This window comes from Macaca mulatta, chromosome 2, assembly GCF_049350105.2.
Source record: "Macaca mulatta isolate MMU2019108-1 chromosome 2, T2T-MMU8v2.0, whole genome shotgun sequence".
Taxonomy (NCBI): domain Eukaryota; kingdom Metazoa; phylum Chordata; class Mammalia; order Primates; family Cercopithecidae; genus Macaca; species Macaca mulatta.
This window is the reverse complement of record NC_133407.1, coordinates 41,045,982-41,067,711: the sequence shown is the minus strand read 5'-3', so window position 1 is coordinate 41,067,711 and position 21,730 is coordinate 41,045,982. Positions and strand designations below refer to the sequence as shown.

At 45.0% G+C, this 21,730-nt stretch overlaps 1 protein-coding gene across 7 annotated transcripts in view; it reads left to right on the top strand.

Moving 5' to 3' along the window:
• DZIP1L (DAZ interacting zinc finger protein 1 like) overlaps positions 1–10,117 on the top strand; it is a 55,250-nt gene extending 45,133 nt beyond the window's left edge. For 3 of the 7 annotated variants that reach the window (XM_077991525.1, XM_028843739.2, XM_077991526.1), the window contains 5 exons: positions 290–482; positions 3,758–3,974; positions 4,423–4,589; positions 7,361–7,500; positions 9,135–10,117. In XM_077991525.1, the coding sequence (XP_077847651.1) occupies positions 290–482; positions 3,758–3,974; positions 4,423–4,589; positions 7,361–7,500; positions 9,135–9,296 (879 nt within the window). In that variant the 3' untranslated portion in view covers positions 9,297–10,117. Of the gene's footprint in view, positions 1–289; positions 483–3,757; positions 3,975–4,422; positions 4,590–5,510; positions 5,647–7,360; positions 7,501–7,805; positions 8,195–9,134 lie in introns of those variants that run through there. The other 4 variants (XM_077991527.1, XM_077991528.1, XR_013413579.1 and 1 more) reach the window with 3 other exon arrangements.
• Positions 10,118–21,730: the final 11,613 nt, after the last annotated feature.

The window sequence follows — 21,730 nt, the reverse complement described above, 5'->3', positions numbered from 1 at the left end:
AACGAAGTCCCTTCTGCTATGATGTGGTTAGAATTGTGATGCAGTCCTTTGCATTATCCTGCTGTGCACATTTTGATGGTGCTCTCAAACCCCAAACCACTGCACTTTCAGCAACTTTGAAGCCGCTGCTTACCCTTCTCTGATCCTCATTTCATGCCCCCCACTCCTGCAAGAAAAGCCCAGGCACTGATCGCAGACTCCCAGGCCAGCAGCAGCAGGTGTGAGAGGCTTAGGGGAAGGAGAAGAAGAGTAGCCTCTGTCTGTAAAGGTGAACTCCTGTCTCCTCTAGGATGCAAAGGGAATCTCGATTCAGACTCTCAGACACCTGGAATCCCTGCTGAGAGTCCAGCGGGAGCAGAAGGCCCGGAAGTTTTCTGAATTTCTGAGTCTGAGGGGAAAGCTTGTCAAGGAAGTCACCAGCAGAGTGAAGGAGAGACAGGAGAATGGCGCTGTGGTGTCCCAGCCAGATGGGCAGCCTTCAGGTACACTGGGGAGAGGGCTCGCTCAGGGCTGTGACCTGGAAGGGTCCCATTCTTGCCAAGACTTGTTTGCACATGAGGCGGGTATAGTCTTTGTCCCTTAGGGGCACTTCTCTGAAGGGCTGAGCTGGTAGGGTTCTCACAGGTGACTGAGTCCAGAAGTTCTCTGTTGAGGAAATAGGATCTGGGGTGGGAGTGGGGGCATTTGTCCAGGGTCACTCAGGGAAGTTGGAGGAGAACCGGAGCTGGAGCCTGTTGTCAGCCTGAACTGTCCCTGTGCAGACATGCTGCCTCCCATAGCACCTTCTTTCTGCACTGCTTGGCTTGCTGCGACCACAGTTGAGTGTCTCTTCAACAGAGAGCAGCCTATTCAGTTTCTGGCTCTACACACCAGGTGTGCCAGCCTGGGGAGGCAGGCAGAGGCCTGGGAACGTTGGAGCTGCAGGTGGAGGCAAATATCAATCAAATGTAAACTTCCACAGAGCTCAGATAGCCCCTGCTCTGGCCATGGGAGGGCATGAGAGGCTGGGCCAGTTCTGCACACGGATGAATTCTCAGAGCTCAGAGTTAGTTCTTTGGGCCAGGTCATAGCTGCTACTTTACCATTTGTCCATGCTCTGGGGGTCATGACAAGAGAAGGCCCTGTGGTTCTGGTGGAACACTAAATTCTGTGGACCAGGACCCTTGAGTCTGTTCTTATGGAGCAAGGGTATTTGTGTTCCCAGGTTTGAGAGCCCCCTGTTTCTAGAAGGTTCCCAGAGGCCCTGGGCTGCTGTGATTGGAGGCTTTGGGGAGGGCTTCAGTGGGTCTGGTCTGCTTATGCAGGGTGCTGTCCTGCTCCTTTTACTTTGTCTCCTCAGTCAGGGACATGTGCGGCCAGAAGGAGGCTAGTTCTGTATCTCCTGTGTCCAGGAAGAACCATCCTGAGCTCTTCATGCAAAAAAATTTTGCAGAGTATGGCCCAGGTATCTCTGAAGATATGAGAGATGATTTTAGTTGCTACATCTACCAATCATTTTATAATTTATTTTTATTTTTCCTCATGTGAATTAGGAGAAAATAACACTAACATAGCAATCCTGTGAGCTCATGGAAATTATTACTTGGACAAGTACAAAGCAGGTATTTTGTGTTTAAAAGCATTGTCATTTTGGCATGAAAATGTGGTAAAAAATGAGTTGACCTGGGAAACTATAATATTTAGTTTAAACTTCTGGTCTTAAAATCTCTAAGGAAAGGATGGTTTTTAGTCTTACACAGAAATCTCAGACAGAAGGGTATTTGTCCTGGTTGCCAATCTGCTTTTCATGCTCCAATTTAAATGTACATCCCTTTGCTCATTCAGTCAAATGGTCATTCATTCATTTGCCCACTCATTCATTTAGTTCAGTACTTGCTGAGGTTGACTGTGTGCCAGGGCCTGCCACCTCACCTGGGAAACCAGCCAGGACCAGGTGACATGATGGAGCCAAGCACAGGGGTGGTGGGAGCTCAGAGGAGGGAGGGGACAGGGACTTGGGGAGGATTAATGGAAAAACCCTTGGAACGCTGGCTTCCAGGAGACAGCAAAGGTATCTTGCTCCTTCTAGGTACTACGCCCCACCCACTCCCACACACTTTTGTTCCTGTAGTAAAAAAGCCAGGAGGGAGAGCCCCCTTCACTGCCTTTCCCTTTCCCTGGCCCTGAGATTCTGCCTTCTGTGGAGATGTTACTGAGGTGTGAGATGAGCGCTGTGTTTTTGTGGCATTTTGTAGACCTTTCCTTCCAGCTCTGCACCTTTATTCTTTTCCTGGGTCCTGCAAGTGCTGTCTTAATGCTCACCTCTCATTTCTGCTCAGACCCTGCCTCTTCTCTTGTCTGGGGCAAGGTTGTGGGAGGTAGCAGTGAGGGCCCAAGATTGAGGCAGACAGACAGCCTGGGTTTGTATTCACCACTTTCTTCCGTGGAGCTGAGGGCAAGCCTCTGTAGGGAAAAGGATAGCCTCTGAAGATGCTCGGGGGCCACGTGGTTGTAGGTAAAGTGCTTTTCTTGGTATCTGGTGCATAGTCATGGGAAACTATTGTTATTTTCCCCCAGCAAGCTTGTCTTTGTCTTCCCCTTCTCTTTAGTTCACTCTTTCCTGAAAGCTCCACTTCTGAGTAGACACATTGACTGAGAGCAGTGCACAGCTGGCCCTTGAACAACGCAGGGGCCAGGGGTGCCACCCCCCTATGCAGTTGAAAATTTACGTGTAACTTTTGACTGCCCCAAAACTTAACTACTCATAGCCTGCTGTTGACCAGAAGTCTTACCGACAACATAGACTGTTAACACTTATTTTGCATGTTATATGAATTATATGCTGTATTATTACAATAAAGTAAGCTCGAGAAAAGAACATGTTATTAAGAAAATCACAACGAAGAGCAAATATGTTTACTATTCGTTAAGGGGAAGTGGATCATCATAAAGGACTTCATTCTTGTCATCTTCGTGTTGAGTAGGCTAAGGAGGAGGAGGAAGAGGAGGGGTTGCTCTTGCTGTCTTATGTGGCAGAGTCAGTAGAAAATCCATGTACAAGCGAACCCGTGGCTGTTCAAACCCACGTTGTTCAAAGGTCAACTGTATTTCAAACATTTTTTGATCTTGAATTACTGTAAGAAACTCATTTTACATTGTGACTCAGTCTACACATGTCTGACTCCCTGTGATGCACTCTATCTCTTCTCTTTCCATAAAAACTTGCTGATCCCAGACCTCTCTTCTCAGCTATAGGTCTTGATGCGATTTGGAAAACAGAGAGGCTGTGTCCAATTGCCTGCCTTAGTAGTGCCTTGCCCCAGGTTGCATTTGGGAGGAGGTTTGAGTGGATCTTGATGGTTCATGCAGTCCTGCGGCGACCTCTGGTGGCAGCGTGGTCTTCCTGCAGGGCTGCCTGCACTGCCGCAGCTGTAGTGTGGGTTGGGGAGAGGGTAGCGGTCTTGGTGAAGTCCATCTAGGACTGCTGAGTTCCTCTTCAGGCCCGCGGACTCCTGCTGGTCTATAATGACAGCATGACTCTGGAGCACCCAGCTGCTCTCCTGGTCTCTGAGGAAACTGTGGAACTATGGTCCCAGCCTTGAATCTGGCCAGCAGCAGAACACCTGATTTGGCAGCAATTGTGCAATCTGCTGTGGTTATTACAGCACAGAGAGGGAGTGATTGTCCATTTCCAGGGTGTTGGAGCCGCTTTCTCCCTCCTCTTAGGCTTGAGACCCAGCATGGGTGTCCTCCAAAAGTCATTCCTTTCTGTTTCCAGTCAAAAGCCAGCAGAGCACACTGGTCACCAGAGAGGCCCAGCCAAAGACCAGGACCCTGCAGGGGGCCTTGCCATCCACGCCGGCAGAGCCGCCCCCACCAACTCGTCAGAGCCATGGCAGCCATGGCTCCGGCCTGACCCAAGTGTCCACCCCGGCTCCACGCCCCAGAGTGCATGGACCCTCCAGCACCCCTCCTTCCTTGGGGCCTGGGATGAGGTGAGCCCCAGACTCTGCCCTCTCACCCCACCTGCAGTGGCGGCTCCTGGCTTCAGGCAGCCCTGTTCTGGGCTCCCTCCGGGCTTCTGCAGATAGGTGGGGGGCAGATACATGTGAACAGAAGGTGCCTCAGGTAGGGTCCAGTCTGGGCTCTGGACTTGAGAACCTGTGCTCCTAGCCAAGACAAACCCACCCTCCCCTTACCCATCTCCTCCCCCAAGCCCGTTCCCACTCCGGAGGGGCGGATCCTCAGACAGGCAGGGCTCTACTAAGGGAGAAGCTGGTGTGGCTGCTGCACTCCACGGGTCTCCTAGATATCTTCTGGGCCTGAGGGAGGGAGCAGGGCTGCCCTGAGCCCACCAAGCCAGCTTGCAGCATGATGAAGTTTGGCTTTCAAAGTTTTCTTTCTGGCCCATGCATCCCTCATTTCTTCTCCTCCTCATGGCAGCACGCCCCCGTTCAGTTCTGAAGAGGACTCAGAGGGAGACCGTGTGCAGCGTGTGTCTCTACAGCCTCCGAAAGTTCCTTCCAGGATGGTGCCTCGGCCCGAGGATGACTGGGACTGGTCTGACACAGAGACCTCAGAGAATGCCCAGCCCCCTGGCCAGGGCTCAGGTGAGCTGGCACCTTCGGGTGAGTGGGCTGGGACCACGGGTGAAACCCTTCTCCAGCCCAGATTTCTCGAGGCTCCAGAAACACCCTTCAGCTTCCTTTAGGCTTTCTGATTTGACATCTCTTTCTCTATTTGGCTTCGAGAGAATGGTCCTCCTTCGCCTCAAATTTTTTTTTTTTTCTGGGATAGCAGAGATATCAGGAGAAAGCTAGAGTTTGAGCAAGGTTTATTTTACCCCTTGTTTTGTCATCAAATTGTTGACTGTGGGAGGTCAAAGGGAGCCACTCATCTCTTTTCTCCTCCATGTTCTTTCCAGTAGAGAATAAACACAGTGGCCAGCCACGGGTGATCAAAGCCTCGCTCTAATAGTGGTGACAGGGCCCAGGAATGCCTGAGGCATTGGCTTTCTGTTAGGGCTGGATTAGAGGAACAACCAGCACTTGAGGCCAAAGTGGGGGCCCCTCCAGTCTCCCCGAATCCAGATCCTGATCTTACTTGTGCGCAGGGCTGGGTTTGCAAAGCAGACCCTGAATGTGTAAGACCTTAAACAGGCAGCTGTAGGGTGCACTCCAGCCCGGCTCAAACCCAGCCATAGGGGCGGGGAGGCTCCGAGAGAAAGAGCTGGCACTGTTTTCTGGATCAGCAGCCCTCCTTCAGGTGCGCCGTGGCCCAGGGTGTGTTGCAGGCCCACCCCTCTGCTTGGCTTCTTCTGTGAGGAGAGGGTAGGATGTGGGGAAGAAACTGGGAGGGTGTTTCTCCTATCCTTGTCCATCCTGGTGAGGAGAGCAGAAGTTCCCTCCTTCTGCGCAAGCTCGAGGCGTGAGAGAAGGCTCTCCCCTCTGTGTTGGTGTTTCTGGGTGCTCACCGAGTGCTCAGCTCTGTGTGGATCTCTTCGCACGAGTCTCCTCGTTTACTCCTCACAGCACTGATGAGGGAAGGCTGAGCCACACACGTCGTGACAGAAGTTGAAACTAAGCCTCATAGACATTATGACTGGCCCAAGACCGCAGAACGATGTCATGGCAAGTTGAGATTCTGTATGATGTTTTTGAAGTTAATGTGTTAGAGTCACGTTTATTTATTTAATTGTAAACTAACAGAAAGAGCTGCCTTTAGCTGTGTTCCAAATGTTAAGAATATCCCCATAGTCTTTTATGCTGTTTGAGTTCGTTAGCACCGATCAAGAGTTGATGGTCCTAGAGTTAAATACCACAGTGGTCAAAGTAGCCTCCAGGGCAAACCTCAGTTACAACTTGAAGGGAAAACAGTTTGCTACCATGAACATTTTGACAAATATAGTTTTCTATAACACATAGACTGTAACAAGCATAACTTTTTGCAACAACTCAATTGTGAAAAGTGTGGCTTCCCAGCAAAGCTTGAGACAGAGGAGGCAGCCACAGACAGTCAGTCAACCTTTATAGCAGGCTGCCTTTGGGCCACGCAGCCTGTTTCATCATACGGGGAAGCTCTTTGCCCTTTTCAGCCAAGAGACTTAGAAATTCAACGTGTTGATGGAAAGGGTATTGTAGAGACCTGAGCTAACTGTCATGGTAACTGGAATGAAAATATTCCTTCAATGTATTATTTTCTGTCTAACAGGTTGCAATGACTAGTTGAGCATCCTTCTTTTCAAAACAACTGTCTACTCCCATTCTTTCAAGATTTTCCTATCAAACTGCCAACTGAGGCCTGCAGCTTCTGGCTTCAGTTGTATTTTCTAGCCAAGACTGAGTTAAAGAATAAAGAATGTGGAATTTAGAGTTTTGTCTTGCCAAGGTCAGTAAGTAGAAACTCTGGGATGTCAGGCTAGGCTTGCAGTCTGCAAAGTTCTTGCTCCTAATAGACTCTGCAGCACTTGGCCATGTTTACAGCATAAGCCAAGCCTGCCAGTCCATCAGAATTCGCCAGAAACAGATCTCTGGAGAAGTATTGATGCCCTGCCAGGCGAGGGCAATAGGGTGGCAAGGTCTTGGGACTGGGAGTTAGGAATCTTCAGAGAAAGTCCTGGCTCTGCCACTTGCTACCTGCTTGTCCTTGTGCAGGTGGTTTCTGCTCCTTTGTTGTAAAATGAGGTATTTGGACAAGGTGATTAATGAGAGGGTGAGGAAACAGTGCCTGCTACATCATAGGCCCTTAACAAACATTTCTTGAATGAATCAGTGAGCCAAGGGCTGTTGTAGCTCCAAAAGTCAGCTCAGACCTTGATTTCGTTTGAATCGTAGAAGACTGTAGTTAGCTTCCTGCTTCTTGGTCATTCCTGAGGTTCATACATCACCTTGGTGTGCCAGGCACCAGGGATCTATTGATGATCTCTGTCACTGCTTAGCTCCTGCTTCCTGCATGGACTTTGCAGAAAGTCATTCTTGCCTGCAGTCCTCATGTACTAATCTTTATGATATTTCTTCTTGTCTCTGTGTGAAGATGTTGAGGAACTAAGTGCGTGCTAGTGATACAGCTCATTTCCCACACTGAGCAGAGGTCCTGCCTCAGCCTCTCATTAGAGGGAAGCACAGCTTCCTAAGTCTCTGTCACTAGCCATGTCATTAAGTTTGCACCGTCACATTTTCCGAATATGCCAAGCCTCTGTTCACTCGGCACCCATTGGCCTGGCCTTCTCTGTCTCCTTTTTTGTGGTTGCCCAGCCTTCTTCCTCCTGACCCTTCTGCTCATTCCCTCTATCCACACTGGAGCCTGGACGCATGACCCATAAAACTGAAATGCTCATTTTCTAGGCTTCTGCCACTGACACAGCCACTTTTTCCCCTTCCAGGAACACTGGTGCAGTCGATGGTCAAAAACCTGGAGAAGCAGCTAGAAGCTCCGGCAAAGAAGCCTGCTGGAGGGGTCAGTCTGTTTTTTATGCCCAATGCTGGGCCGCAGAGGGCTGCCACACCAGGAGGGAAGCCTCAGGTAGGATGTAGGATGCTTAGAGTTCACCCTGCAATTCCCTACAGAACCAGCTCTGAGTTTGGGGGGCCTGGGGTGAAGGTTGGGGAGGGTCCAGCAAGTGTCATCCTTTGCCCTAGTGGGACGTCGCAGGTGACCTCCCTCTGCCCTGTGCACATGGAGAGATGGCCAGTTTGGAATACTTGTGTCCAAGTTAACATTAAAAAGCCTTTTGGTTCATTATACAAGCAATGCTCAGTAAGTTTGGATTCTTCCATCTCCTGCCTCTCGAGAGCCTCGGAGCTGACTCTGTGCCTGGCTTCCTGCAGCAACTGTTCTTCCAGTCCGGTCTCATCCTGCAGTGGGCTCCTCCCCAGTGCCTCTGCCACGGACCCTAAGACAATATGTGTGTGGAGCGGACTCCCCGAAGGGTGGTACTGGAGTGGCCTCGCATAGCACATCAGAGTCAGTAACAGCACAAGACGGGAGTATTTAGATACCTGTTTTAGAAACCTGAGCCTTGCGTCAGACTGTAGCCACCATGAGATTTTCAGACTTAGAGCTCAGACGTTGAGCTTCCCTGGCATCACCAGACCTTCCTCACTGCCCCTGTCTCCTCCGTCAGGGAACAACTTGCACACTGCTGTTATTTTTCAAGCGGAAAACTTCAGAGCTCCCTTTACTTCGCACTCCTTTCTCACCTTTCTCCATCAAAAAGGTGCATCCTGGGGTAATCAGTGCTATTGCTCTAAAATTTGGTAGTGGTGGGCAACCATTCTTGGGTTTTTGATAGCACTCCCTGCTGTTTACCATGGTGTGTTTGGTTTATCACACGGCTCATGTATGTTTGTGAGTAATGCATCCAAATGATTGAGAAGAAAAAACTTGTTCCTTTTTCCAAATTGTGAAAGAGCACCAACAGCCCCAAACAGATTGAGGCGCTGCTCAGAGCATGCTTGCTGCCCTGCACCCTGCATGCGTTCTGATTGGTCGCCTTACATTCCTGGAGAAAATGCACAGGATGGCTTGTATCAAAGCCCAGGTGGCCAGCAGGGGCAATGAGGACTCCAGAGGGGAAGGCCTGGGCTGCTACGCAGGTGGCTGTGGTCAGGATCGACTCTGTGGTCAGAGTCCCTTGGCCGACTCTGAGCTGTCCTGCTGGCTACAGCGCAGACCCTTCCAGGCTGGACTCCCAAGCTCCTCTCATGCTCCTTCAGTTAGGATGTTTACCAGGCCTGAGGGAACCCGTCTGAGAGGAGGCGGGTCATTAGCCCACAGTGCATTCAGCTCGAGAACTTGGAACGGTGGAGTTTCTGGGCTTCTGGCTCTGTCAAAGAGGGAGTTAAAAATCTGCACAAAGTTGAAGTGAAAACGAGAGCAACCTGCTCTGCACATAGGCCTTTCCAAGGCGCTGCCTGGGTTTGGTTAGTAGAATTTCAGGGGTATTTGAAATCACCGTGATCCCAGGTCACTAAAGCAGGTTCTCAAAGGCAGGAAGACTTGAGAAGGCAGGAGGAGTAGCGTCTCCCTTTGGCTTCCTTCCCAGTGTGCATTTGTCCCCATTTCCGTTCTGCATTCCCATCCTGCAATGTGCTTAGCTCTCAGCCACCCTCCTCCCTTATCAAAATGTATTTTCTTCTCCCCTTCACCCCCTGCAGCTTTCTGAAGATGAGAGTGACTTGGAAATCTCCTCCTTGGAAGATCTTCCTCTGGACCTGGACCAGAGAGAGAAACCCAAGCCCTTGTCTCGCTCAAAGCTCCCTGAGAAGTTTGGCAGTGGTCCGCAGAGCTCCAGCCAGCCCAGGGTCCCTGCCTGGTGATTCACCCCAGAGGCTGGCTGGCCAGACGGTTAGCCTGGCTGGGGCCAGCTCAGGTCCACTCCAACAGAAGAGGCTGCTGGGCCTCTTGTCTTCACAAACAACCAAGAGATCATCCTCTTGGAGAGAAGCAGTGCAGGGAACGGATATGATCTCATCCCTCCTGACCTGTGAGGGGCCCTGCTGTAGAGCACCACAGGTGCCTAATTAGGAGCCCCTGGTCCCAAGGCTTGAGAAAGGGTTAAAACAGAACCTCCAGGTAGTTTTCTTCCTCTACCTCCGTGTGCCCCCGAGACTGAAAAGAGTCACTAGCTCTCTTTTCCCAAGCGTTTTATAAAACTGCAGGAACACTGTGGAGATGGGTCCTATCTGGAGTCCTTTTGGGGACATATGCCTCAGTCAGTCATTCTGTGATTGATCCAAAATTATTTACTGAGTGCCTGCCTACTCTGCGTCAGGCTCTCTAGCCTCTCACTACTGAGTTAGGGTGCAGGCCGAGGCTGGGGCAGAATGTCTGCAGCCAGTGCCAGCACAGGGTAGTAATCTAGTGGCAGAGAACAGGGTGTTACGGGGAGCATATGAAAGGCCATCCAGCCCAGCCTGGGTGACCCTGGAGAGTTTCCTAGGGTTGTGATATGTGGCAGGCCTACTCATGGATGGGAAGAGAGGAGGGCCACTTGGCTGGACCTTGTATCCCCAAGGGACCACACGTGTATTTTTTGATATTCCAAAATCAGGTTTTATACATAGCTGTTGTATATTTGTAGTGTGAAAAACATTAATATATTATATGCAAACGTTTAAATATAGTATGATGTTTTTAACTCTGGTATGTATTTCATTATTTTTGGAGCTTTCAAGGGGTTGGGAGGAAAGGAAGCAACTGCATCTTAATTGTGTCAGTTTAGGTCTTTTGGGACACAGTTGCCAAGATGGAGTCATTGAGGAGCCGCACTTGGGAAAGAAAAGGAGGTGGAGGCAGGATCCGGTGGGGAAAGGCCACAGAGTGCAATGTACACCTGACCACTGTGAACAGAAAGAGAGAAGGAAGCTAGTGGAGCCAGGAGAACTCAGGGCATCGATATGGGGTTGACAAGGTCTCCACTGACCCAGTGGGGAGCTCCTGAGCAAGAACCGCCCACTTGGGAGTCCCCCTTTGTTCAGAAACGTCCAGGCCCTCATGCCTGCCCCGCACTTGGCCATCGGCTGGGGTGGCCTGGACTCAATGAGACCTCGACTTGAAAGCTGGAGTGAACCTTGGTGTGAACCTGCCAGTCAATTTCATTTCTCCTGGTTGAATGGCAATTTTTTTTTTTTTCCTGAAAGGGAGACCCAGCAAAGAACCTCCATCCCTGACACAGCAAAGATCTATTTTTAACTTTTTGCTATGGAAAGTTTCAAACACATATATGAGTAAAGGGAAGAGTGTGATGAACCCATGTGCTCATCATTGGGCTTCCAATATTATCAACTCAACTTAAGGTCAATCTTGTTTCGTCTATTACCACCTCCATCTCACCCAGACTTCCTTTGGCCTTTGGGTGATCCTGACACCTGGTGAGGACTTGAAGTTCTCATAGGAAGGTGATGGAGGAAACGCACTGCGGGAAGCAAAAGGGGTCTGGTGGTGGGGTAGGGCGGCTGGGGGAGGGGCAGGCTGGGGTGTTGTGGTACAAAGGAAGCTGCTCAGTGAGGAAGCTCAGGAGAGCTGCAGAGCTGATGCTTCCAGACCAGCCCACAATATTGGTGCGATGGGAGTTGATGAGTAATTGCCTGATGAGTAAAAGCCTGGAGCAATTACTCCAGGCTTCCTGTGCTTCTGTGGGGTACCTCTGAGTTTCATTCTGCACGGTTTCTCAGAGTCCCTTGTGGGACTGAGTGCTAGTTCTCACTAATATGCAGTTACTATTATTAATGCATAGTTCATCGGTCTTCCTCTTTTCTGTTTCATTTTTCTCACTCCCTCACTTCTTTCTCTTATGAGCACCTCTGAGATAAATTAATCTGCACCCAAGTCCTTGTTTCTAGCTCCACTTTCGGGGGAACGCAAGTGCAAACAGTAAATGTGTTTGTACGTGTGTGCACACACTGGTGATGATTATCAATGAGAATGTCTCTGTTCTTAAATGTTCATCATTACGTTATATGTTTCCAAATGGATTTTTCTATCTACTTTGGAGGGTTTGACTAACATATTACTTTGGTGTTTCTATGCTGTGTTCACCCCTCCCCATTTTCAAGTATATTTAAAAATTCTTTAGTAAGTTGTATTAGGTCTCAATAGAAACAGAACCAGTAGGATGTATAGATAGATAGATACTTATGGGTATTTATTAGCCAGTGTTCCTAATAAATGACAGGGGATCTATTAAGCGAATTAGCTCATGCGATTACGGAGGCTGAGAAGTCACGGCATAGGCTGTCTGCAAACTGGAGAACGAGGGAAGCTGGTAGAGTGGCTCAGTCTAAATCCGAAAGCCGGAGAACCTGGGACTATTGTGCAGGTCCTTGGGTGCAAAGGCCAGAGAACCTGGAGTTCTGACATCCAAGGACGGAAGCTGAGTGTCCCGACTCCAGAGAGAGAGCTCTTCTATCCAGGCCTGCAGCAGATTGGATGGTCCCCCCACAATGGGTGAGGGCGGATTTTCCTCACTCAGTTTACTGATTCAAATGCTAATCTCTTCTGGAAGCACCTTCTCAGACCTACTCAGAAATAATGCTTTACAGCTGTCCAGGTACCTCTTAATCTCATCAAATTGAACCTAAAATTAACCAGCACAAGATTTGCCAGAACTATGGAACATATGTAATAGATCATTTAAAAATTACACAAATGATAAGATTGATGCAGAAAAATTAGAAAATACAGATAATCAAAAAGAATATAACCCACATATTAGTCAATTATTGTTAACATCTAGATAGACATGCACTGGTGAAGAAAAAACTCCCTCCTAGGGTTCAACTATATTCTTCTCTAGCTTGATTTTCCTCCTGGAAAACAGATTACAAATGTCTTTATATCATTACACATGCACATGTCAGTACATATAAATATAAGACAGTTATATTTAATGGCCACCTAGTATTCCAGGCAAAGATTACAAAAATTTTTTTAACCAGACATTTCTACTTTTTGCATTTTATATATAATGACGTGATTAAAAAATGTGTATATGTGTCTTTGTGCACTTGATTAAGATTTCCTTAAAATAAATTCTTAGAAGTAAGGTTGCTGGGCCAACATAATAATGAAAGCCAGCTCCATATGCCAGGCACTGGTCCAAGTTTGGTACAAATATTATGACTTAGCCTCGCAGCAGCCCTTGAGGTGGATGCCACTGTTATAGTACATGCTTTTTATGGGCTAGGAATTGAGGTACACAGCAGCCAAGAAACTTGCTTTGGGTCCTGCCACCAGTGAGTGGTGTGACTGCAATCTGGCTTTGGCAACCTGGCCCTGGAACTCTAGCTCCTTTCCCCATGTACTTTTCTTACATATTGCCAAATGCTTTCCAGAAAACTGGAGCCAATTTAGTCTACTAGTGTTTGGAGCATACAAGAAAGCTAGTTTTTGCATTCCTTTGCTCCCAGGGATATCATTAATCTTTCAAAGTTTTGGCCACGTGATACGTGAAAAATGAAACCTCACCTTTTAAGAAACTTGCATTTTTAATATTTCTTCTAAAGTAAAATTCTTTTTTATTTCTTTTCATATTGGTTGTTGCTATGTCTTCTTTTATGAGTTGCCTGTAGTTCACTTTTCTTTTTGCTGTTTTATCTTTTTATTATGAAAAATTTCAAGCGTATATAAAATAGAATTGTGTAATGACCTTGGTGTTCCTGTTACTCAGTTTTAACCATTATCAACACATAGAGAATCTTATTTCCTGTGTATCTTTCACCAAATAATATTGTATATTTTAATATACTGCATATTATTCCAAGTAATTTACATGTAATACTACATATTATTCCAAATAATGTCATTATATCTACAAGCATTTCTGTATGTGTCTCTAAAAGATACTTCCTTTTAAAAAATAACCACTGTACCACCATCACACTACAACAAAAATCAGTACTTTTTTTCTAAATGTCGTCAAATATCGATTCAGTATCCACAATTCCTCTGTTTTACTACACATATTTGTCTTTTTTTAATCTATAGATTCCTCTTCCATTCTTCCCTCCTTTCCTCTCTTCCTTTCCCTTTTCCTTCCCCATGATTTTTATTATTTTGACGGTTGCTGAATAAATCAGATTGTTCATCTTGTGAAATTCCCCACAGTCTGGGTTTTGCTGATTGATTACTGTGGTGGCATTTAATGTATTCCTCTTTCTCCTGAACTATCTGTAGATTTGTAGTTAGAGCTAAATGCTTGATCAGGTTCAGCTTTGACTATTCTTTTGTGTTTTGGCAGGACTCTTCATCGGTGGTTTTGTGTATCTCCATCAGGAGACACAGAATATCTTTTTTTCCTTTCTTGTGATGTTGATGATGGCATTGATGATAGACATTGATGATCATTGATCATTACCATCTTTTTTTTTTTTGAGACAGAGTCTTGCACTGTCACCTGGGCTGGAGTGCAGTGGTGTGATCTCAGCTCACTGCAACCTCCACCTCCTGGGTTCAAATGATTGTCCTCCCTCAGCCTCCCCAGTAGCTGGGATTACAGGTGCCCACCACTATGCCCAGCTAATTTTTTGTATTTTTAGTAGAGACAGGTTTTCACCATATTGGCCAGGCTGGTCTTGAACTCCTGACCTTGTGATTCGCCCTCGTTGACCCCTCAACTTGCTGGGATTACAGGCGTGAACCACCGTGCCCAGCCCTATCTATTAATTAGAGATCTGTAAAAGTTTGATAGTCTAAGTCTGTTATTCCTTTGACATTTACTAGCTGGAAAACTTCTGTAAAGAGAAATCCTCCACATCAAACTGTCTGGTTGCCCTGAGGTACAGTTCATACAGGTAAAGCAGCTGAAGGCTCGAATCTTTCTTTTTTCAGAATAATGAATGAGCTTCCTAGTATCTTCAATAGGTGCCATACAACCTTATATATTTAAATATATTTGATTTGTTTAAATCACTTGTAGCTATTATCCTTATTAATGCTGAGATTGTCCTGTCTTTGGATGCCTCTTTAATTCGGTTCTTGAATGATTTTGATATGACCTTAGTAGTCTGATAGCTTCCTTCCAGGCTCATTGCATACCTTTCTTGTCCCAGACCTAAAATTAGTAATTTATCTGAGGGAATCCTGGTTTCTTTTAGAAGGAAATTATATTTGTAGACATCTGGGTGCTAGGAGTGCCTATTACTATTTGTTTTTAAGAACTTTCAGTGCACAGAGATAAGAAATACAATAAAAATATTGTGAGTTCATGCTGATATTCCCTATTCAAATTCCTGACTACAGAATTTTTACTTTATCTTGTTGATCTAACATCTATATCAGTTGTCTTCCATACCAAAAATTCTGGCTGTTAACATCACAATCATAGTCTTAGAAATAACAATACCCACCCTATTGCTTATTGTATGACTACTGAAAACAATTTAAAATTTATTATTAATTTTTTTGGAGTTGTTTTTGTCCTTAAGGTAGATCCTACTTGGGATGTCTGTATATCCCTATATATCACTATATATGTGAGATAGATATAGCATTAAACAAAAGTTGGCAGGTTATAACATGAAAAATAAAATATTTTCTTTTTGGACCTAGCAGCATCATTTGTGTAATGCATAATGATAAAAGATACATTAGGTCATGATAGTTCCCAACATGTATTTTAGGTGTATGTCAACCCTTCTTTTCCTTGCAGTATCATAGTAATCACTTGTGTGATGCCATGATTAAATTACTGTTTTAAAGTCATTTGTAGGGGGGCGGAGCAAGATGGCCGAATAGGAACAGCTCCAGTCTCCAACTCCCAGCGCGAGCGACACAGAAGACTGGTGATTTCTGCATTTTCAACTGAGGTACTGGGTTCATCTCACTAGGGAGTGCCGGACAATCGGTGCTGGTCAGCTGCTGCAGCCCGACCAGCGAGAGCTGAAGCAGGGCGAGGCATCGCCTCACCTGGGAAGCGCAAGGGGTAAGGGAATCCCTTTTCCTAGCCAGGGGAACTGAGACACACAGCACCTGGAAAATCGGGTAACTCCCACCCCAATACTGCGCTTTAAGCAAACAGGCACACCAGGAGATTATATCCCACACCTGGCCGGGAGGGTCCCATGCCCACGGAGCCTCCCTCATTGCTAGCACAGCAGTCTGTGATCTAACCACAAGGCAGCAGCGAGGCTGGGGGAGGGGCGCCCACCATTGCTGAGGCTTAAGTAGGTAAACAAAGCCGCTGGGAAGCTCGAACTGGGTGGAGCTCACAGCAGCTCAAGGAAACCTGCCTGTCTCTGTAGACTCCACCTCTGGGGACAGGGCACAGCTAAACAACAACAAAAGCAGCAGAAACCTCTGCAGACGCAAACGACTCTGTCTGACAGCTTTGAAGAGAGCAGTGGATCTCCCAACACGGAGGTTGAGATCTGTGAAGAGACAGACTCCCTGCTCAAGTGGGTCCCTGACCCCTGAGTAGCCTAACTGGGAGACATCCCCCACTAGGGGCAGTCTGACACCCCATACTTCACAGGGTGGAGTACACCCCTGAGAGGAAGCCTCCAAAGCAAGAATCAGACAGGTACACTCACTGTTCAGCAATATTCTATCTTCTGCAGCCTCTGCTGCTGACACCCAGGCAAACAGGGTCTGGAGTGGACCTCAAGCAATCTCCAACAGACCTAAAGCTGAGGGTCCTGACTGTTAGAAGGAAAACTATCAAACAGGAAGGACACCTACACCAAAACCCCATCAGTACGTCACCATCATCATTGAAGACCAGAGGCAGATAAAACCACAAAGATGGGGAAAAAGCAGGGCAGAAAAGCTGGAAATTCAAAAAATAAGAGCGCATCTCCCCTGGCAAAGGAGCGCAGCTCATCGCCAGCAAGGGATCAAAGCTGGATGGAGAATGACTTTGACGAGATGAGAGAAGAAGGCTTCAGTCCATCAAACTTCTCAGAGCTAAAGGAGGAATTACATACTCAGCGAAAAGAAACTAAAAATCTTGAAAAAAAAGTGGAAGAATTGATGGCTAGAGTAATTAATGCAGAGAAGGTCATAAACGAAATGAAAGAGATGAAAACCATGACATGAGAAATACGTGACAAATGCACAAGCTTCAGTAACTGACTCGATCAACTGGAAGAAAGAGTATCAGCGATTGAGGATCAAGTGAACGAAATGAAGCGAGAAGAGAAACCAAAAGAAAAAAGAAGAAAGAGAAATGAACAAAGCCTGCAAGAAGTATGGGATTATGTAAAAAGACCAAATCTACATCTGATTGGGGTGCCTGAAAGTGAGGGGGAAAATGGAACCAAGTTGGAAAACACTCTTCAGGATATCATCCAGGAGAACTTCCCCAACCTAGTAGGGTAGGCCAACATTCAAATCCAGGAAATACAGAGAACGCCACAAAGATACTCCTTGAGAAGAGCAACTCCAAGACATATAATTGCCAGATTCACCAAAGTTGAAATGAAGGAAAAAATCTTAAGGGCAGCCAGAGAGAAAGGTCGGGTTACCCACAAAGGGAAGCCCATCAGACTAACAGCAGATCTCTCGGCAGAAACTCTCCAAGCCAGAAGAGAGTGGGGGCCAATATTCAACATTCTTAAAGAAAAGAATTTTAAACCCAGAATTTCATATCCAGCCAAACTAAGTTTCATAAGTGAAGGAGAAATAAAATCCTTTACAGATAAGCAAATGCTTAGAGATTTTGTCACCACTAGGCCTGCCTTACAAGAGACCCTGAAGGAAGCACTAAACATGGAAAGGAACAACCGGTACCAGCCATTGCAAAAACATGCCAAAATATAAAGACCATCGAGGCTAGGAAGAAACTGCATCAACTAACGAGCAAAATAACCAGTTAATATCACAATGGCAGGATCAAGTTCACACATAACAATATTAACCTTAAATGTAAATGGACTAAATGCTCCAATTAAAAGACACAGACTGGCAAACTGGATAAAGAGTCAGGACCCATCAGTCTGCTGTATTCAGGAGACCCATCTCACACGCAGAGACATACATAGGCTCAAAATAAAGGGATGGAGGAAGATCTACCAAGCAAATGGAAAACAAAAAAAAGCAGGGTTTGCAATACTAGTCTCTGATAAAACAGACTTTAAACCATCAAAGATCAAAAGAGACAAAGAAGGCCATTACATAATGGTAAAAGGATCAATTCAACAGGAAGAGCTAACTATCCTAAATATATATGCACCCAATACAGGAGCACCCAGATTCATAAAGCAAGTCCTTAGAGACTTACAAAGAGACTTAGACTCCCATACAATAATAATGGGAGACTTCAACACTCCACTGTCAACATTAGACAGATCAACGAGACAGAAAGTTAACAAGGATATCCAGGAATTGAACTCATCTCTGCAGCAAGCAGACCTAATAGACATCTATAGAACTCTCCACCCCAAATCAACAGAATATACATTCTTCTCAGCACCACATCGCACTTATTCCAAAATTGACCACATAATTGGAAGTAAAGCACTCCTCAGCAAATGTACAAGAACAGAAATTATAACAAACTGTCTCTCAGACCACAGTGCAATCAAACTAGAACTCAGGACTAAGAAACTCAATCAAAACCGCTCAACTACATGGAAACTGAACAACCTGCTCCTGAATGACTACTGGGTACATAACGAAATGAAGGCAGAAATAAAGATGTTCTTTGAAACCAATGAGAACAAAGATACAACATACCAGAATCTCTGGGACCCATTTAAAGCAGTGTGTAGAGGGAAATTTATAGCACTAAATGCCCACAAGAGAAAGCAGGAAAGATCTGAAATTGACACTCTAACATCACAATTAAAAGAACTAGAGAAGCAAGAGCAAACACATTCAAAAGCTAGCAGAAGGCAAGAAATAACTAAGATCAGAGCAGAACTGAAGGAGATAGAGACACAAAAAACCCTCCAAAAAATCAATGAATCCAGGAGTTGGTTTTTTGAAAAGATCAACAAAATTGACAGACCGCTAGCAAGACTAATAAAGAAGAAAAGAGAGAAGAATCAAATAGACGCAATAAAAAATGATAAAGGGGATATCACCACCGACCCCACAGAAATACAAACTACCATCAGAGAATACTATAAACACCTCTACGCAAATAAACTAGAAAATCTAGCAGAAATGGATAATTTCCTGGACACTTACACTCTTCCAAGACTAAACCAGGAAGAAGTTGAATCCCTGAATAGACCAATAGCAGGCTCTGAAATTGAGGCAATAATTAATAGCCTACCAACCAAAAAAAGTCCAGGACCAGATGGATTCACAGCTGAATTCTACCAGAGGTACAAGGAGGAGCTGGTACCATTCCTTCTGAAACTATTCCAATCAATAGAAAAAGAGGGAATCCTCCCTAACTCATTTTATGAGGCCAACATCATCCTGATACCAAAGCCTGGCAGAGACACAACAAAAAAAGAGAATTTTAGACCAATATCCCTGATGAACATCAATGCAAAAATCCTCAATAAAATACTGGCAAACAGGATTCAGCAGCACATCAAAAAGCTTATCCACCATGATCAAGTGGGCTTCATCCCTGGGATGCAAGGCTGGTTCAACATTCACAAATCAATAAACATAATCCAGCATATAAACAGAACCAAAGACAAGAACCACATGATTATCTCAATAGATGCAGAAAAGGCTTTTGACAAAATTCAACAGCCCTTCATGCTAAAAACGCTCAATAAATTCGGTATTGATGGAACGTACCTCAAAATAATAAGAGCTATTTATGACAAACCCACAGCCAATATCATACTGAATGGGCAAAAACTGGAAAAATTCCCTTTGAAAACTGGCACAAGACAGGGATGCCCTCTTTCACCACTCCTATTCAACATAGTGTTGGAAGTTCTGGCTAGGGCAATCAGGCAAGAGAAAGAAATCAAGGGTATTCAGTTAGGAAAAGAAGAAGTCAAATTGTCCCTGTTTGCAGATGACATGATTGTATATTTAGAAAACCCCATTGTCTCAGCCCAAAATCTCCTTAAGCTGATAAGCAACTTCAGCAAAGTCTCAGGATACAAAATCAATGTGCAAAAATCACAAGCATTCGTATACACCAGTAACAGACAAACAGAGAGCCAAATCATGAATGAACTTCCATTCACAATTGCTTCAAAGAGAATAAAATACCTAGGAATCCAGCTGACAAGGGATGTAAAGGACCTCTTCAAGGAGAACTACAAACCACTGCTCAGTGAAATAAAAGAGGACACAAACAAATGGAAGAACATACCATGCTCATGGATAGGAAGAATCAATATCGTGAAAATGGCCATACTGCCCAAGGTAATTTATAGATTCAATGCCATCCCCATCAAGCTACCAATGAGTTTCTTCACAGAATTGGAAAAAACTGCTTTAAAGTTCATATGGAACCAAAAAAGAGCCCGCATCTCCAAGATAATCCTAAGTCAAAAGAACAAAGCTGGAGGCATCACGCTACCTGACTTCAAACTATACTACAAGGCTACAGTAACCAAAACAGCATGGTACTGGTACCAAAACAGAGATATAGACCAATGGAACAGAACAGAGTCCTCAGAAATAATACCACACATCTACAACCATCTGATCTTTGACAAACCTGAGAGAAACAAGAAATGGGGAAAGGATTCCCTATTTAATAAATGGTGCTGGGAAAATTGGCTAGCCATAAGTAGAAAGCTGAAACTGGATCCTTTCCTTACTCCTTATACGAAAATTAATTCAAGATGGATTAGAGACTTAAATGTTAGACCTAATACCATAAAAACCCTAGAGGAAAACCTAGGTAGTACCATTCAGGACATAGGCATGGGCAAAGACTTCACGTCTAAAACACCAAAAGCAACAGCAGCAAAAGCCAAAATTGACAAATGGGATCTCATTAAACTAAAGAGCTTCTGCATAGCAAAAGAAACTACCATCAGAGTGGACAGGCAACCTACAGAATGGGAGAAAATTTTTGCAATCTGCTCATCTGACAAAGGGCTAATGTCCAGAACCTACAAAGAACTCAAACAAATTTACAAGAAAAAAACAACCCCATCAAAAAGTGGGCAAAGGATATGAACAGACATTTCTCAAAAGAAGACATTCATACAGCCAACAGACACATGAAAAAATGCTCATCATCACTGGCCATCAGAGAAATGCAAATCAAAACCACAATGAGATACCATCTCACACCAGTTAGAATGGCGATCATTAAAAAGTCAGGAAACAACAGGTGCTGGAGAGGATGTGGAGAAATAGGGACACTTTTACACTGTTGGTGGGATTGTAAACTAGTTCAACCATTATGGAAAACAGTATGGCGATTCCTCAAGGATCTAGAACTAGATGTACCATATGACCCAGCCATCCCATTACTGGGGATATTCCCAAAGGATTATAAATCATGCTGCTATAAAGACACATGCACACGTATGTTTATTGTGGCACTATTCACAATAGCAAAGACTTGGAATCAACCCAAATGTCCATCAGTGACAGACTGGATTAAGAAAATGTGGCACATATACACCATGGAATACTATGCAGCCATAAAAAAGGATGAGTTTGTGTCCTTTGTAGGGACATGGATGCAGCTGGAAACCATCATTCTTAGCAAACTATCACAAGAACCGAAAACCAAACACCGCATGTTCTCACTCATAGGTGGGAACTGAACAATGAGATCACTTGGACTCGGGAAGGGGGACATCACACACCGGGGCCTATCATGGGGAGGGGGGAGGGGGGAGGGATTGCATTGGGAGTTATACCTGATGTAAATGACGAGTTGATGGGTGCTGACGAGTTGATGGGTGTAGCACAGCAACATGGCACAAGTATACTTATGTAACAAACCTGCACGTTATGCACATGTATGCTAGAACTTAAAGTATAATAATAATAAAAAAAAAGAAGACAAACAAACAAACAAAAGTCATTTGTAGTTCTTTTTTGTGTTTATGCTACTGAATGCCTTATTTTACTTTTGATTTTAGAGACTGCATTTTTATTATGTAATTTGTGTCTTATTGCTCTTAAGAGTTTTTAATATATTGAAAATATTAATCCTTTGTTGTATATGTTACTTTTTCTCCTTTCTAGTTGATCATTTGTCTTTTAACTATGTTCATGGAGTTCTTTACTATAAAGAGATTTTAAGTTGTAGCTGTCTAATTAATCAGTGTTTTACTTTGTAATTTCTGCTTTTGGTGTCATAATTAGGAATGTTTTCTCCATTCCAAGACTTCTATATGTTCATCTATATTTTCTTTTACTAGTTTAA